Raw genomic sequence first — 16,764 nt, 5'->3', positions numbered from 1 at the left:
TTTGATTGTGTGGATCATAACAAACTGTGGCAAGTTCTTAAAGAGATGGGCGTACCAGACTATCTTATTTGTCTCTTGAGAAACCTATATGTGGGCCAAGAAGCAACAGTGAGAACTGGACACGGACACACTGATTGGCTCAAAATTGGGAAAGGAGTCCGGCAAGGCTGTATAATGTTGCCCTGCCTATTTAACTTATATGCAGAGCACATCATGAGAAAGGCAGGGCTAGATGAATCAAAAGTTGGAATTAAGATTGCCGGAAGAAATATCAACAACCTAAGATATGCAGATGATACCACTCTAATGGCAGAAAGTGAAGAAGAACTAAAGAGCCTCTTGTTGCAGGTGAAGAAGGAGAGTGAAAAACTTGGGTTGAAACTTAGCATTAAGAAAACCAAGATCATGGCATCTGGCCCTCTCAATTCCTGGCAAATAGATGGGGAAGAAATGGAGGTAGTGACAGATTTTATTTTCCTGGGCTCCAAGATCACTGCAGATGGGGACTGTAGCCAAGAAATTAAAAGACGCTTGCTCCTCGGGAGGAAAGCCATGGCAAATCTAGACAGCACACTAAAAAGCAGAGACATCACCCTGCCAACAAAAGTGCGTATAGTCAAGGCTATGGTCTTCCCAGTTGCAATGTATGGCAGTGAAAGTTGGACCATAAGAAAGGCTGAGCGCCAAAGAATTGAGGCCTTTGAGCTATGGTGCTGGAGAAGACTCCTGCGAGTCCCTTGGACTGCCAGGCGATCAAACCGGTCAGTCCTAGAGGAGATCAACCCTGACTGCTCTTTAGAAGGCCAGATCCTGAAGCTAAAACTCAAATACTTTGGCCACCTAATGAGAAGGAAGGACTCACTGGAGAAGAGCCTAATGCTGGGAAAGATTGAGGGCAAGAGAAGAAGGGGACAACAGAGAATGAGGTGGCTGGATGGAGTCACTGAAGCAGTAGGCATGAGCTTAAATGGACTCCAGAAGATGGTAGAGGACAGGAACGCCTGGAGGAACATTGTCCACAGGGTCGCGATGAGTCGGACACGACTTCACAGCTAACAACAACAACAGTGGCATACCTAGCATGACACCAGAGTGGCCACCTCCACTCGCTGAACAGCACCACAAGAGCCTGGAACCACAGTCCTCTTCATCTTTATCACTGTGCTGCCTAGCTAACTGACTCAACATCACACACGTCATCCACCCTCCAGTTTGCTTCCTTGTCTTCTTCAGTAGCACCTCTCTATTACCTGGTCCCACCACCCTGCCCTCAGAATGGTACTCCCCTTAAAAATTGCATTATAAATGTCTCCAGTTTTGTAGATGAAAAAATAGTTGACAATCTCGTTATGGTGACATTCCATGAACTGGTGTTTATTCGTGTTCTGCTCCAGTTCATCTCCCACTCAGTTTAACACTGGCTGCAGAACAACTCCTGCCAGTTTAATATCCAAAACAGTATCATCACTCTTATGTTGAAACTAATCATTGCTCTTAAGGCAGGGGTCCCCAACCCCCGGTCTGTGGTCCAGTATCGGGCCGTGGCATGCCAGCAACTGGGCTGCACAAACAAAGCCCCATCTGCAAGATGCAGGCAGCACACAAAACCACGCACCCTCCGGGCCATGGAAAAACCTCTCTCCACCAAACTGGTCCCTGGTGCCCAAAAGAGTGGGGACCTCTGTTCTAAGGACTCTAAGCTCATGATCCTAGGTTGGGTGGGGAAGATTGTGATCTGTGACCTGTGACCAGTTTTGTAGGCCATAACTTCATCCCTGGTGGACAGCTTTAAGGCTTCAGATTTCCTTTCTTTGCCTTGGACTGGTGAGCCTTTGATAAGTAGGACATAAAACCATCCCAAGCAGTTATTTTTCATGGTAAAGTTCAACAGCAGATGGAGTTTAGGGTGTCACTTATAATCTATAGTCCCCAATTTAGGACCATCTCCTTTACCAGGACATTTATATCCTGCTTATCTTAGGGGGAAGCAAGGCAATATAACGGAGTTCTATAATATAAGATAACCCGAGAAGTTACGAATGGCTTAAAATCACATTGTGAATGGGAATTTGAACTTGGGTCTTCCTAATCCCAGGCCAACAATTTAGTTATGATCTTAAACTACTCCAACACACAGAGACACTATACACACTACTTTCTTCTATCTCATTCAACACAATAGACCAGACATGTCAAACTCATGACGTCACATGACGTCGTGGGATGTATCGGGACTGTTTTGCCATTGCCGGCAATAGGGTGGGTGCAGCTTTCATGTGACATGTCCGGCCCATGGGCTGGCAGTTTGACACCCCTGCAATAGACAATTAAAAGGATGTTAGGCCAGATATTAAGATATTATGTACAGCATCTCAAACTTTTATGTTTACAGATAGTTTCCCAAGAATTACCCTTTTCTTGTACAGAAAGGATTTTTTTTAAAAAAAAATTCTACTCTCTACCTGTACCCCTTTTCTAAGAATTACAGTAAAATCACACTGTCCTTTTGAAAATGTCATTTACACCTGGTTTTAGTCGCTGATTGTAATTAAAGGTTACATTTGGTTTTCCCACAATGTGGAGAAACAAATGCCAAGACAGTTGTGAAACATTTCACATGGGTGCGTATGCTTTAGACCACAAGTAGAAACAAATAATTCACTGATAACCTTTACAAAGTCTTCCTGTAATTCAGTTTTCCCCTGAATATTAACTAATAGAGTAAATTACCTTTTTTTTCCTTTCTAAAAAGGTAAAGCCTGAAACCTTCATCTGGGTATCTGTGAGAGAGGTTATAAAACTGGGTAGATCAGTTTAATGTGCTCAGTGGGTTAGGACGCTGAGCTTGTCGATCAGATGGTCGGCAGTTTGGTGGGTCAAATCCCGAGTGCCGCATAACAGAGTGAGCGCCTGTTACTCGTCCCAGCTTCTGCCAACCTAGCAGTTCAAAAGCACGTAAAAATGCAAGCAGAAAAATAGGGACCACTACGGTGGGAAGGTAACAGTGTTCCGTGCGTCTTTGGCATCTAGTCACGCCGGCCACATGACCACGGAGACGTCCTCGGACAAGCGCTGGCTCTTCGGCTTTGAAACGGAGATGAGCACCGGCCCCTAGAGTTGGAAACGACTAGCATGCATGTGTGGGGGAACCTTTACCTTTACCTTTATGAAATAATGCCAGTCATTATCATCGACCATGGTATCCTACTGCGGCGTCTCAGGGGGTTGGGAGTGGGAGGCACTGTTTTGCGGTGGTTCTCCTCCTATCTCCTGGGCCACTCGCAGTCGGTGTTGACGGGAGGGCAGAGGTCCGCCCTGAGGCCTCTTGTTTGTGGAGTTCCTCAGGGGTCGGTTCTCTCGCCCCTCCTGTTCAACATCTATATGAAGCCGCTGGGCGAGAACATTCGTGGTTTTGGGGTGGGGTATCATCAGTACGCTGATGATACCCAACTCTTTTTCTCCATCCCAAACCAACCCAGCGATGCCCTCGCCGTGATGTCCCGTTGCCTGGAAGCGGTCCGGGTCTGGATGGGGAGAAACAGGCTTCGTCTCAATCCTGCCAAGACTGAGTGGCTGTGCATACCGGCATCTCGGGTCAACCAGACTATTCCATCTCTAACGATGGGGGATGAGGTGTTACCCCCCGTTGATAGGGCTCGCAACTTGGGCGTCCTCCTGGATTCGCAGCTCACTTTTGAAGACCATATAGGAGCTGTGACCAGGGGGGCTTTTGCCCAGGTTCGCCTGGTGCGCCAGTTGCGACCCTACCTGGACCGAGATGCCCTACGCACAGTCACTCATGCGCTCGTGACCTCCCGTTTAGACTACTGCAACGCTCTCTACATGGGGCTGCCCTTGAGGACCACCCGGAGGCTTCAACTGGTGCAGAATGCGGCCGCGCGAGTCGTGATGGGGGTCTCCCGATACTCCCATGTAACACCTCTACTCCGCGAGCTGCATTGGCTTCCAGTTGCCCTTCGGGTGAGATTCAAGGTGCTGGTGATGACCTATAAAGCCCTAAATGGAGAGGGGCCGGGATATTTGAGGGAACACCTGCTGCCAGCATCAAGTTCCCTTCGTCCAGTGCGCTCCCACAGGGAGGGTCTCCTCAGGGTGCCGCCGGTTAAAGACTGCCGGCGGGTAACACCCAGGGGTAGGGCCTTCTCAGTGGGTGCGCCTGCCCTGTGGAACCAGCTGCCTGCGGAGCTTAGGACTGCCCCCAACCTCCGTTCATTCCGCCGGGACCTGAAGACCTGGCTCTTCGAGCTCTCTGGCCCAGGCTGAGAATATTTTTAATTTTAATTTTAACTGGGTTTTAATTTTCTCAGGGTTCTATTTAATCTCTTTTAATTTGTTTTAACATTTGTATTGACTGTTTTTTAAATGCCCTGTAAACCGCCCTGAGTCCTTCGGGAAAGGGCGGTATATAAATCTAAATAATAATAAATAAATAATTATTAAAATAATGGGTATTCTCTTAACTGCAATAGCTTACTATGTTAATATTTGGAAGTGCTTATTCCAATCTGATCCAGTGGACTTGTGTGTATGTTGATTTTTAATTAAAAAAACAACACTATCCCGATTTCCAGAGCTCTTCAATTGCACTCCATTTGTTCTTTTACCTCCTAATGATGTAAATTACTTCAGTCATCGACTCAAGAAACACAAGCCTTACCCTATGATTTAGTACAACACACCCACTGCAAGTAATGAGAGCAGTCAAAGCAAACCTTATGTAGAACAAATCAACCTCTAGTCTGCAGGCTATTCACTGAAAGCAAAGGGGAGAAATGAGGGGGTGGTAGGAAGGAGAAGGAACCCTGAAGGAAATGCATCACAATTTCACAAACGATTTGGGGAGTCACAAGAAAAGGGGAGGAAGATCAGGGAAGTCTACATGTAATTCCAATCAATGGTTGTCTCATCATCATCATCATCTTCTCATAAACCAGAACTGTGTTTGCATAACCTTTTACATTTTACATTTATGCGGCCACCACAATGTAGTGATTAAAAAAAAAACAATGTTCAAAACACATTTAATTAATAATGAGGTGGTTCCCACAACGTGTGAAGAAGAGGAAGCTTCTTTGCCTCATCAAAAGTAATGAAGGAATGAAACAAACAAAAGAATTAAGCAATTTTGTATTGTGGTTTCAGTTTTTGTGACTAGCAAAGTGTTGTTATGAGTTTTTTTAAAGGATGAGAAGCGGAATATAACCAATGGGAAGCTAATCATGTACCCAGAGGGTTGCCTGCCTTGATTTATTGATGGGGTTAGGTTCAAGTCGCCTTATCTGAAAATAGGGTTGCTAAAAAGCATTTATTATTATTTTCCAGTTCCCCAAAGCAGGGCATGTTTCCTAAAACCAGAGGCCTCTGTTAATTATTTATTTTATTTAGCTTATTCTGTTTGTTTTGAATGCCCATAGAATTAGTCTAGGGTTAAGCTAATCATGTACCCAGAGGCTTGACTGCCTTGACACTGATGGGGTTAGGTTCAAGACGCCTTATCTGAAAATAGGGTTGCTAGGGTTACTCTTGCTTATCCTGATGGACTTAGGCCTACACGTCACTTCCGCTCGCCTTATCTGAAAATAGGGCGGTTACTTCCGCATAGGGCCATGATCTGCTGACGTAATCAACACCACGTGGGTTTGTTTACTTTGATGACATGACTGATCAAAAGTGCTGATAATTTTCATTAAAAAAGGTATACACTATAACTACTTTATTTATTTATTTATTTATTTTTAGTAGGATTGCTTCCTATTGAAAGGTCCCTGTAAAAGTCCACAAAAGAAAGACAGCCCTAAGGATATCTCAATACTGCTAATTTATGCTTTTAAATTATTGTACTAGACCTCAAAGCAATGTTTGCTTCCGGGTCCAAATCAAAGTGTTGGTCGTTACCTTTAAAGCTCTTTATGGCATGGGTATCTGAGAAGCCATCTCACCTCAATGGGCTAATTAGCCCATCCTATTCGCTCCACAGAAGAGGCCTATTTGGATCCCCTCTGCCAAAGCATTCCAGCTGGTAGGGTCCAGGAGAAGAGCCTTTTTAATTTCCTGCCCTCTGCAATATGGTGAAGTCTGCCCCCAAACTCCTGGTCTCAGGATAACAGAGTTGGAAGGGATCTTGAAGGTCTTCTAGTCCAAACCCCTGCTCAGGCAGGAAACCTCTGGAAAAAGCCTTTAAAAAAAGCTGGCTTGGGGCCCTGATACAGGTGCATTATGATGGGACCAGCTGCCAGGGCTTCTTATTTAATGCTCTTTACACGGCTACTTTACTGAAAAGAAGGACTAGGGGTGACATGATAGCAGCTGAGGAGGGCCTGCCACAAGGAAGAGGGAGTCAAGCTATTCTCCAAAGCACCTGAAGGCGGAACAAGAAACAATGGATGGAAACTAATCAAGGAGAGAACCAACCTAGAAGCCAGGAAAATTTTCCTGAAGGTGAGAACAATTAGTCAGTGGAATGGCTTGCTTCCAGAAGTTGTGGGTACTCCAACACTGGAGATTTTAAAGGGACAGTCACTTGTCTGAAATGGTATACGGTCTCCTGCTTGCGCAGGGGTTGGACTAGAAGACCTCCAAGGTCCCTTCCAACTGTTATTCTGTAAAAAAAAGAATCAATTGTTTTTAGTGGCAAGATGAAATGTATACCTGGGTCAGAGTTCTTTTCCCCACTGACCTTCACTTTGGTGAAAATTTGCATTTAATTTCATTCACTTATAAATGTTCTTTTAACAAGAACAGATACTTGTAAAGATTTTGAGTCAGATTGGGAAGAATTTCCGTATGTAGTAAAAATGGTAAAGATCTATTACAAAACTTGCAAGAAAACAGACTCGATGAATAATTCTTAAATTTATAAGAATGACCACTCTTCTTCTTTTTAATGGAACACATCAGTAATTCTTTTTAATATACAGCCATTCATCCTCCCGATAATCTAAGAAAAGGTGTTATGATGATGAGCCTTGGTGGAGCAGTGGGCTAATGCCTCCTTAAGTAACACCAGCTGCCTGCAATTAGTGCAGGTTCGAGTCCCACCAGGCTCAAGGTTGACTCAGCCTTCCATCCTTCCGAGGTAGGTAAAATGAGGACCCAGATTGTTGGGGGCAATTAAGCTGACTTTGTAAAAATGCCGCTTGGGGGGGGGGGGACGAAAGCCCTAATAAGCAGGCATATACATAGAATGAAGGCTATTGCTAAGCACATTGATTTGTGCTTCTTAGATTGTAAGCCGCCCTGAGTCTTCGGAGAAGGGCGGGATATAAATGGGATTAAAATAAAACAAAATAAAATTGTTACAAGACAACTAGAAATGTGTCAATTATAAGCTCTTGTGGCTGAATTGGCATAGCAACCTCTTTATTTAGAAAGCCTTTGCAGAATGCCTTTATATTTGTTATTATAAGAATTATTTGCTACTGTTTCTAAAATCTCCAATTAGCAATATCTTTGTCAGCTTAAAAAGAAAGTTAAGTAAACTTCAGAGAATTTAAACATTAGCAAAATAAGCAGTAGAGGAGGGGGGAAACCAATACAAAATGACACTGAACATAGATATATATTTGACTCGATTCTGCAAAGCTTTCTTCTAATTAAGAATGCATAGAATTGCAGCTAAAAGCCTGCAACATTATTAACAAATCAATGAAGTCCAATGATATTTAGGCTCTCACGTCCCCAACTATCCAGACACCCAGGCATTTTCAAATAAACACATTACAGGAAGCAATAGGTAATTGTTAACCACAGCACCCATTAGGCCGAAATAAACCTCAATATTACAGGCAGTCCTTGACTTATGATCACAGTGAAACTCAAAATGTCCACTGCTAAGCAAGGCAGTGGTTAAATGAGTTGTGCTCCTTTTTTTTTACCCATGGTTGTTAAGCAAGTCACTGAAAGTTTTAAGTGAATCATGTGGTCTTTAAGCAAAACTGACATCCCCCATTGACTTCGCTTGTCAGAAGCTCCCTAAGAAGGTTTAAAAAGAATACATGCCGTTGCCAAGCACCCAAAGTCTGATCAGGTGACTGTGGTGATGCTGCAAGGGTCATAACAGTGAAAGCTACTCAGAAGTCACTCTTTTCCAGTGCTGCCGTAACTTTGAATGGTCATTAAATAAATGGTTGTAATTCGAGGACTACTTGGATCATGAATATTTCTGCGCTCTCAAGCATACTTTTCTAATACAATGAGGTAATGCAGTTTTAAGAAAGGCTGAGCACCAAAGAATTGAGGCCTTTGAACTATGGTGCTGGAGAAGACTCCTGCGAGTCCCTTGGACTGCAAGGCGATCAAACCGGTCAGTCCTAGACAAGATCAACCCTGACTGCTCTTTAGACGGCCAGATTCTGAAGTTGAAACTCAAATACTTTGGCCACCTAATGAGAAGGAAGGACTCACTGGAGAAGAGCCTAATGCTGGGAAAGGTTGAGGGCAAGAGAAGAAGGGGACGACAGAGAATGAGGTGGCTGGATGGAGTCACTGAAGCAGTAGGCGTGAGCTTAAATGGACTCCAGAAGATGGTAGAGGACAGGAAGGCCTGGAGGAACGTTGTCCATGGGGTCGCGATGGGTTGGACATGACTTTGCAACTAACAACAACAATGCAGTTTTTAGAAATAGGTGGAACAATGTAAAACTGCTTTGTGTCATGTACCCATATGTTTGTTTTTATCTTTCCTGAACTGCTTTTTTTCCCCCAAAGAAAAAACTTAAAAAACAACTACCAAACACTCTATGGCTATTGTATATATGTGTATATATTGAACAATAGGCCCTATCCAACAAAATGAAATTTAAGGTGGAGAAAAGCAAGGCAGGAAAAACCAAAGGTACGAGTACAGATTAGGTGAAACCTGGCTCAAAAACAGTAATTGTGAGAGGGACCTTGGAGTCCTAGTGCAGCAGCCCCCAACCTTTTGGGCACCAGGGACCGGTTCCATGGAGAAAGGTTTTTCCATGGACCAGAGGGGGTGTAGTTTTGCATGCTGCCTGCATCCCGTGGGTGGGGCTTTGCTTGTTTGTGTGGCCCAGTTGCTGGCATGCCGCGGCCCAGTACTGGTCCATGGACCAGGGGTTGGGTACCCTTGTCCTAGTGGATGATGACTTAAATATAAGCCAGCAGTGTGCTGCAGCAGCCAAAAAAGCTAATACAACCGCTTTATAAAACCTTAGTAAGACCACACCTGGAAAACTGCATCCAGTTTTGGTTCCCACATTACAAAAAAGATGTGGAGACTTTGGAAAAAATGCGGAGAAGAGCAACTAAGTTGATTAAAGGCCTATGAAGAATGATTGCAGCAACTTGGTATAGCTAGTTAAAAGAAAATTAGGACTGGGGTGTTTGAGGGGCTGCCACAAAAAGGGAGGTCGACTCATTTTCCAAAGCACCGGAAGGCAAGGCAAGAAACAATGGATGGCAACTAATCAAGGAGAGAAGCAACCTGGAATTAGAAACTTCCTAAACAGTGAGAACAATCAACCAACGGAACAGCTTGCCTTCAGAAGTTGTGGGTGCTTCCTCACTGGAAGTTTTTAAGAAAAGACTGGACAGCCACTTGTCTGAAATGGTATAGGATCTCCTGCTGGAGCAGGGGATGGGACTAGAAGACGTCCAAGGTCCCCTCCACCTCTGACTGATGCTGGACATAAGGTTCACCAATATATGAAAATATGCAGTTATGTATTTTTTTTAGGCAACTAGTTTCAATACATAATGTAAAACTCTAATGCAGACATGTCAAACACAGGGCCCGGGGGCCAGATGCGGCCCGCGAAGCCATCCTGGAAACAGTGAGGGAACGGCCCCCTCTGCCTTGGCCCTGGTCCAGAGACCCTCCTTCTGCCAGAGACCCTCAGATCTGTCCCACTCCTGCCCAGGCCCCCATAGGCACCCTTGATGCGAACGATGTAGAGCTGGCCATGCCCACCCAGTAGGCCATACGCACTCTAGCCATGCCCACCCAGTAGGCCATGCCCACCCAGGCCATACCCACCCGGCCCCCTGAGGGCAACCGCAATGCTGATGCGGCCCTCAATGAAATTGAGTTTGACACCCCTGCTATAATGGATTCTTTCTATTGCTGATTTTTGGGGCTGTAGTAAAGATCTACATAGACAGGTAAGATTCCCCCCCCTACAAAATATCTCAGGAGTGTCATAATTCAATTTTAAACTTTCCCAAAAAGCGTCAGGATTTCTTTCAATGTTCAGGTGTCTCAGAGCATACCTTCATAGGTCCCTACTTCAAGAAGAGTTCCGCTTTTTTCAAGTTCAAGAAACTCTGGTACACTTAGAAAGTTATAGTCCACACCAGGCACTTCTCCTTCTTTTGGAGGACGTGTTGTGCCTAGGTAAAGAAAAAAACAGAACAGGATGAGTACTGACGTTGCAAGAGTGCTATTAGAAAGAAACAAATATTGTGTTATGATGCTAAGGGAAACAGTGGTGGAGGCCAGGCCAGGTGGGATTTCCAGTGGAAAACAGACCATGTAGAGAAGCCAACAAATTTTACAGGAGCACCACTGTGCCCAAGTATGGATAACTATCACTATTTCATTTGCTCTGCTCTCTGATGAGAGAGGCAAGGGGGGGAGAGGGGGATGAGGAGGGGGGAGAGGAGAGGGGGATGGGAGAGAGAAGGGAGGAGAGAAGAGGTGGATAGGGGATAAAAGGGAAGAGGGGAGGGGGAGGGCAGGAGAGGTGAGAGAGGAGAAGGTAGAGAAGAGAGAAGGGTAGGAGATAGAATAGAGGAGGGGAGGGGAAGGAGGAGAGAGCAGAGGAGAGGAGGGGAAGGGAAGGGAAGGGAAGGGAAGGGAAGGGAAGGGAAGGGAAGAGTAGGGAAGGGAAGGGAAGGGAAGGGAAGGGAAGGGAAGGGAAGGGAAGGGAAGGGAAGGGAAGGGAGAGGAGAGAGTAATTTTCCCTCTAGAAATTATTTCACACAATGTCCTTTCTATTTGATCGTCATTGATGGAACAGCGCTACTGGTTCTTTTCCTGGAATCATTCTATAACATGAACTTATTTCCATAATATAATCACGTTCTTAACTCTGACATCCTCCAAGGAGCATTGTTGTTTTGTGCATCTTCTGTTTCTGCAATAGTCTTAACTCTTTTTTCTCTCTAAGTGCCAGGAACGTGCTAAATAGAAATATTTTTTCAGTTTATACTTTTTCATTCCTCTCAAATACCTAGCCTACTTATACAGGGAAATATGAATTAATTTCACAAAGCTTTCTCGAATAGGATAATACTTGCATAAAACAGAGTGTGATGGGGTGGGGAGAGCTGTTTCTCATAATCTTGATAAAATCAAATAAAAGATTGAACATTAAGCACTTTGAGTGATGCAGATTTAACTTTCTCCGTGTAGAGGTAATTCACTGTACTTTATTCTGAGTATCTCTTCAAAACACAGTTCCTGTATCCTTGGAGGCTCACCGAGGAGAAAATAAATCGGTATCTTATTTATATTAAGGAAAAGATATATCCTATGACTGACATGCAGCTGTAATGCTTTGAATTCTATACACAAATGCGACTTTTAGTACCATTCCTTTTGTTCCAAACACATCTGAACTGCATCAAATGGGCCGGTTTGTATCAGCCCCACTGTTCTTCCCAAGCTGTCAGCAGTGACTGGGTCCATTGATGAACCTTCTTTCAATTTTATTTGTGCTCCAGGCATGTCTTTTTGCCACGAAACAGGCAACTTAAGGCCATGGTGTAACTTTAAGATACAGGATCAGTGACACTGTGTCACTTCACGTTCCATGGAACTAACCAAGCTACAAGCATCCATACATTTTGCATGGTTCTGTAGAGCAATGATCGCTCCTGGCTTTGTAGCTTCAAAGCAAACCTTCCCAACTGAGATTCAGAAACAAACTAAGGGTAAAGGAATCCCCGCCTTCTCTTTTCTTGTAGCAAAATGACGGGCTGCTGGCTGGACACACGCCTGACAGATGGCATTTGAAAAGGATTTTATGAACCATCTGGGGTGTTTACAATAAGTCTAAACTACAGTTATCACCAACCAAGGGACATTCTCCTCCTCGATGTGATTTACGCAGAGAAATACAAAAACAAGAAAATCAAATGCAGTACATTTTTCTAGGATTGTTGCGCTAGCAGTAAGTGCCAAATTCTTTGTTGAATTCCTGAGCCGAACATGCAGCAAATGTGTTGCTATCGTGTCAGTGAAAACCTCTGAAAAAACAACTGATTTTATGGAACCACGCTCAGGAAATGTTCATCAAATACTGATTCACACGTAGGTTTTCTTGTCAACGTGCACAAAATAACACCCCATGCAGAAGAGTGTGATCATCCATGTTAGCCAAAAAATCAGGAAAAATCTGATAGCATCATTGCAGACTGAACAATTTTATTAAAATGGCATATGAAGCACAGCTCATTTAATCAGATGTTAGCACTAGAAATCACAATACATAAAGAACTTAGATTTTTGGGGGGTGGGGGGGGAGAATGAAGCAGCCAAGGTCCAGTCATAAGAAATTACTGAATTCTGAATAAATTTCAGGAAAGCAAATTCTGACATGAAAATGCTCTTATGCAAATGTAACTTTATTGAAAAACTTACCAAATGTCTATCAGCATTTGTAAACATAAAGAACTTCTTAAAATTTATATGCATTATACTATCTTCAAAAAAAGTCTTACTGTTCTGTAACATCTATGGCAAGTATGTTAGATGTCAAGATGCCATTTTCTTGGCAGAGAAACTGAACTTGGTTTCATTGGTTCTATTTACGTTGCAAAAGCGTTTAAATATTACTAGTTTCAAATCTGTCACAGTACAAAAACAGATTGATACACTGATTAGTTTGAATCTCCCAGCTGCAAACTCTTTTAAAGAATTTTAAATTATATCTTAAATCAGGAAGTTAGTATGAAAAATCTTGATTCTCTTTATGTCTTCCTCACCTTCTCCCAGGGATTTTTGGTTTTGCAAGGTTTCCTCTTATACTGCTTAATAAATGTTGACACTCATCAGCTAACTTAATTCCAAACTTGCTTACCATAATCTTAGAATGACACTTCAAGAAACATGCATTTGGTAGCCTCAATTGCTTTTCCATTAGATCGAAACATTTATCTGATACTGCAGAGCAATTAAAGCATATATGGTAGCCAGTCTTAAAATGAATTGCGTGGCTTGGGAAAACAATTACAGATTTAAAAGAGTCTACTTTACATTATTGTTTTGTTGCCCTATATCAATCCCATATTCTCTGATTTGAACCTAGCAAGAAATCCTAGCTTAATACAAATCAGAATAATGATATAATGCTTGATTGGTGGAATATTTGTTCTTAGTTACTTAAGGCTGTTTTCTATGAGGTGCAAAGGATTCTATTAAACTGATTTATTGCTAAAGTCCATGCACAGGAATTTTTTCAACTAACAATCAACACCTGGTTAGAGTTATGCACTTGAGGGAGTTTGGATTTAGTTTCTTGTGCCTACATAAGGATTCCAGGCTGATTCCCCTTTTCATTCTGCTCCCAGATTTTACCATTCTTTCTCCTATAGCAGGGGTGTCAAACTCAATTTCATTGAGGGCCGCATTAGCATTGCGGTTGCCCTCGGGGGGCCGGGTGGGTATGGCCAGGGTGGGCGCGGCCTACTGGGTGGGCACAGCTGGAGTGCGTATGGCCTACTGGGTGCACATGGCCAGCTCTACATCGTTCGCATCAAGGGTGCCTATGGGGGCCTGGGCAGGAGTGGGACAGATCTGAGGGTCTCTGGCAGAAGGAGGGTCTCTGGGCCAGGACGAAGGCAGTGGGGGCCGTTCCCTCACTGTTTCCAGGATGGCTTCGCAGGCCACATGAAACCACTTCGCGGGCCGAATCCGGCCCCCGGGCCTTGTGTTTGACATGTCTGTCCTATAGTTTCTTGGACTCCCAGAAGTTATTGAAACCCAGCCCATGCTTTCTTAAATATGATAATCCCAAATTTACATTATACCATCTAGATAATCTTGCCAATTTATACTTGCATGCAATATCATGAAAGCAGTTTTGCTTTGGTACTCTCTGATGCAACCCCATATGCATATGCACTTAGCTCAGATCAAGAAAGTACAGCCTGGTCTCTTGATCAAACCACAGCATTCTCCCCACTCTTCCTTCAGTCCTTATCACATTGTTAAGTCATGTTTCTCAGCACTGTGATGTGAAGATGGGTGAATCTGAAGAATTTTGCCAAAAGATGTGAGAGTTAGAAAAAAAAAATGAAGCCACTCTCTTTTGCAGATGGCCATGTTCGATGGCATTTGTCCTCAACCCTGTGCTTTCCACAACATTAAACTTTCACTCCATTAACCCCAAGAGCTTGGGCACTAACCTTGCAGATTTAGAGAAGTACTCAAAGAAAGACAGAAAGTATGACATTGCTGATGGTTTCTGTATATTCCTTTAATTCTGCTTAAAAGAAAATTAAAATAGGAAGGCATATTCTATTCTGATGAAATATAAATATGATTGATTACATATTTAATTAAGTCAGCATTGACTATTAGCCACCATGCAGATAGATTTTCTCCAGAATGATCTGTCCTCAACCTGGCCTTTCAGGTCTTCCGACAAGGCACCCATCCATCCACCCTGTTGCTGGTCATCCTAATTTTTAATTCATCTACCTTTCCCAACATTAATGATTTCTCAAGAAAGCTACAGTAGGTCTTCACATAATGCACTCAAAATATGAAAGTTGGAGCCTAGCCATTTGTACCTGAAGTGAAAACTTTAAACTGATTTGTTCTATAGAATCTATTTATTTTCTTGGCTACCCATAGTATTCTCAGGAGTCTTCTCCAACACCAACATTCAAAGCATCTATACTCTTTCTATTCTGCTTCTTCAATTTCCAATAAGTGTGTGTTTGTGTGTTTGTGTGTGTGTGTGTGTGTGTGTGTGTGAGAGAGAGAGAGAGAGAGAGAGAGAGAGAGAGAGAATTTCTAGGGCAGCTGGTTCACTACAAAGAATAGTCTCTTTGTATATCTTGTACCCTTCCTAAATTGGAATGGATCTCTTCCATTTGCTCCCAGCAAATGTTAAGTTATATACAAAGTGTGAGCTTAAACCTAAGCAGTAACTGGTTGTATCTTCCTGTGACCCTGTGCTATTCTTCTCAAACGAGAACATCTGAGATCCATTCAGAACTTTTGAACTAAATAGGGAAGTCATATACTTGCCAACTTTAATATCTTCAGCAACTAAGGGAGCCCAGGTTACTTAAAGGTCATCTTCTGCTGATGACATCATCTGATAAATACAGAGGTCTGCTTCTTCTGCATCTGTCGCCTAAATCACAGTGGACAGCCAGAGTTCTGCAGATCTGCTGAAAGCTACAAGGAAATGGAACAGACAAAAGCAACCTGTTCCATCTCCAGAAGGGGCAACCTGATTATTGACTAAGCAAAAAATCTAACCGTATATGACACATAATTAGCAATTTCCCAGTCAATTGTGGTAAAAATCAGAGAAAAATTGCACCCAGATTTTCAACATAGTCAATGTTATGGTTCCGACAGATGAAACTCTTCAAAAGAACTTCGAGGCATCTAACTTTTCTATTTCTGATGCACCGCCCAGGTACTTTACCTGGCTGAATGATTTGAGAATAAAGTGCAAAACTGAATCAGAACCGCAACTAAAATGTAAGGGGCTTCAAGAAAGATGTTGCTCATTTAGAAAGCAGATGGGAAATAAACTCGCAATAATACGTATTATTTTAATCCTTGACCCCTAGATGGCAATTCCTATTTAGGCCATCTGCAAAGCTTCCTTTGAGTTGATTTCTCATTCAACAAAACCTGCCATATTGAGCATGGCAATACTGAAAATTGTCCTTTGATATCCACAGGAGGGGAGGGCAGAAGAGGGGGGGAGAGAAAGTATGCACTGTGATGTCATAATATAAACTTAGCCTCTTACATACTTAGCGTAGCATCATAATGTAAGTACAAAAGGCTGGAACTTGTGATATCATCCTGTTTTTTTCAATTTGTTATCACTGTAGCTAGCTGCAGACTCCAATGCTTGAGATACTAACAGAATGAAATGAATATAATGGATATAATTGTGTGCATGTACACATATGTGTGTGTGGGTTTGTGCGCACGCGTGCATTTTTTGCAAGCTCTCTCCTTTCTCAGGATGGCCATATACCATATACATGTGAATGCCTGTCTTTGTATTGTAAACACTTATTTCATTTAACTGCTTGCTAATGCAGCAAACAGGAAACATTACTGGAGCAGGTTTACAACCACAGAAGCTTTAGGAGAGGTCGAATCCCAATTCTCAGTCACTCCCTCCTTTTCCCTTACACACGTCTTTGCTGCAGGTGGGAAGGGGTGCCTGTGTCTGCCCCCTTCTCTCTGCAGTGTAGTGTGCAAATGAAGGGAGGGACAGCTGCTATCTGGGGACAAAAGACTTTTGTTCCTTCTTGACTCCTGGCTGGGGCTGCCAGTGGGGAAAAAAAAGAAGAAAGAAGGGGCAACAGCTGTTGCTCTAAGCAATGTGTATTTTGCCATCTGAATGAGGTCTGCACCATATCACTAATTATTGGCAGTGTACTTCCTTTGCAAAGCAGCACAACTGAGCTTCAGTGGAGCGCATGGGTTGCAAAGATGGATTTTAAAGACCAGTTTCACCAAAGAATTACTGTTGCAGAATACAGCTGTTGAAGGAAAAGTCTTCATCGTGGTTCAGT

General features: G+C 43.1%; 1 protein-coding gene across 1 annotated transcript in view; it reads right to left on the bottom strand.

Moving 5' to 3' along the window:
- MAGI1 (membrane associated guanylate kinase, WW and PDZ domain containing 1) overlaps window positions 1-16,764 on the bottom strand; it is a 518,120-nt gene that overhangs the window by 130,048 nt on the left and 371,308 nt on the right. The window contains exon 3 of the mRNA XM_081315925.1: window positions 10,252-10,371. Coding sequence (XP_081172051.1) covers window positions 10,252-10,371 — 120 coding nt within the window. The remainder of the gene's footprint in view (window positions 1-10,251; window positions 10,372-16,764) is intronic.

Source organism: Vipera berus (assembly GCF_964194415.1).
Source record: "Vipera berus genome assembly, chromosome: 2".
NCBI classification, from domain to species: Eukaryota; Metazoa; Chordata; class Lepidosauria; order Squamata; family Viperidae; genus Vipera; species Vipera berus.
Note: the sequence above shows the minus strand (reverse complement) of the source record. Positions and strands in the feature narration are given on the sequence as shown.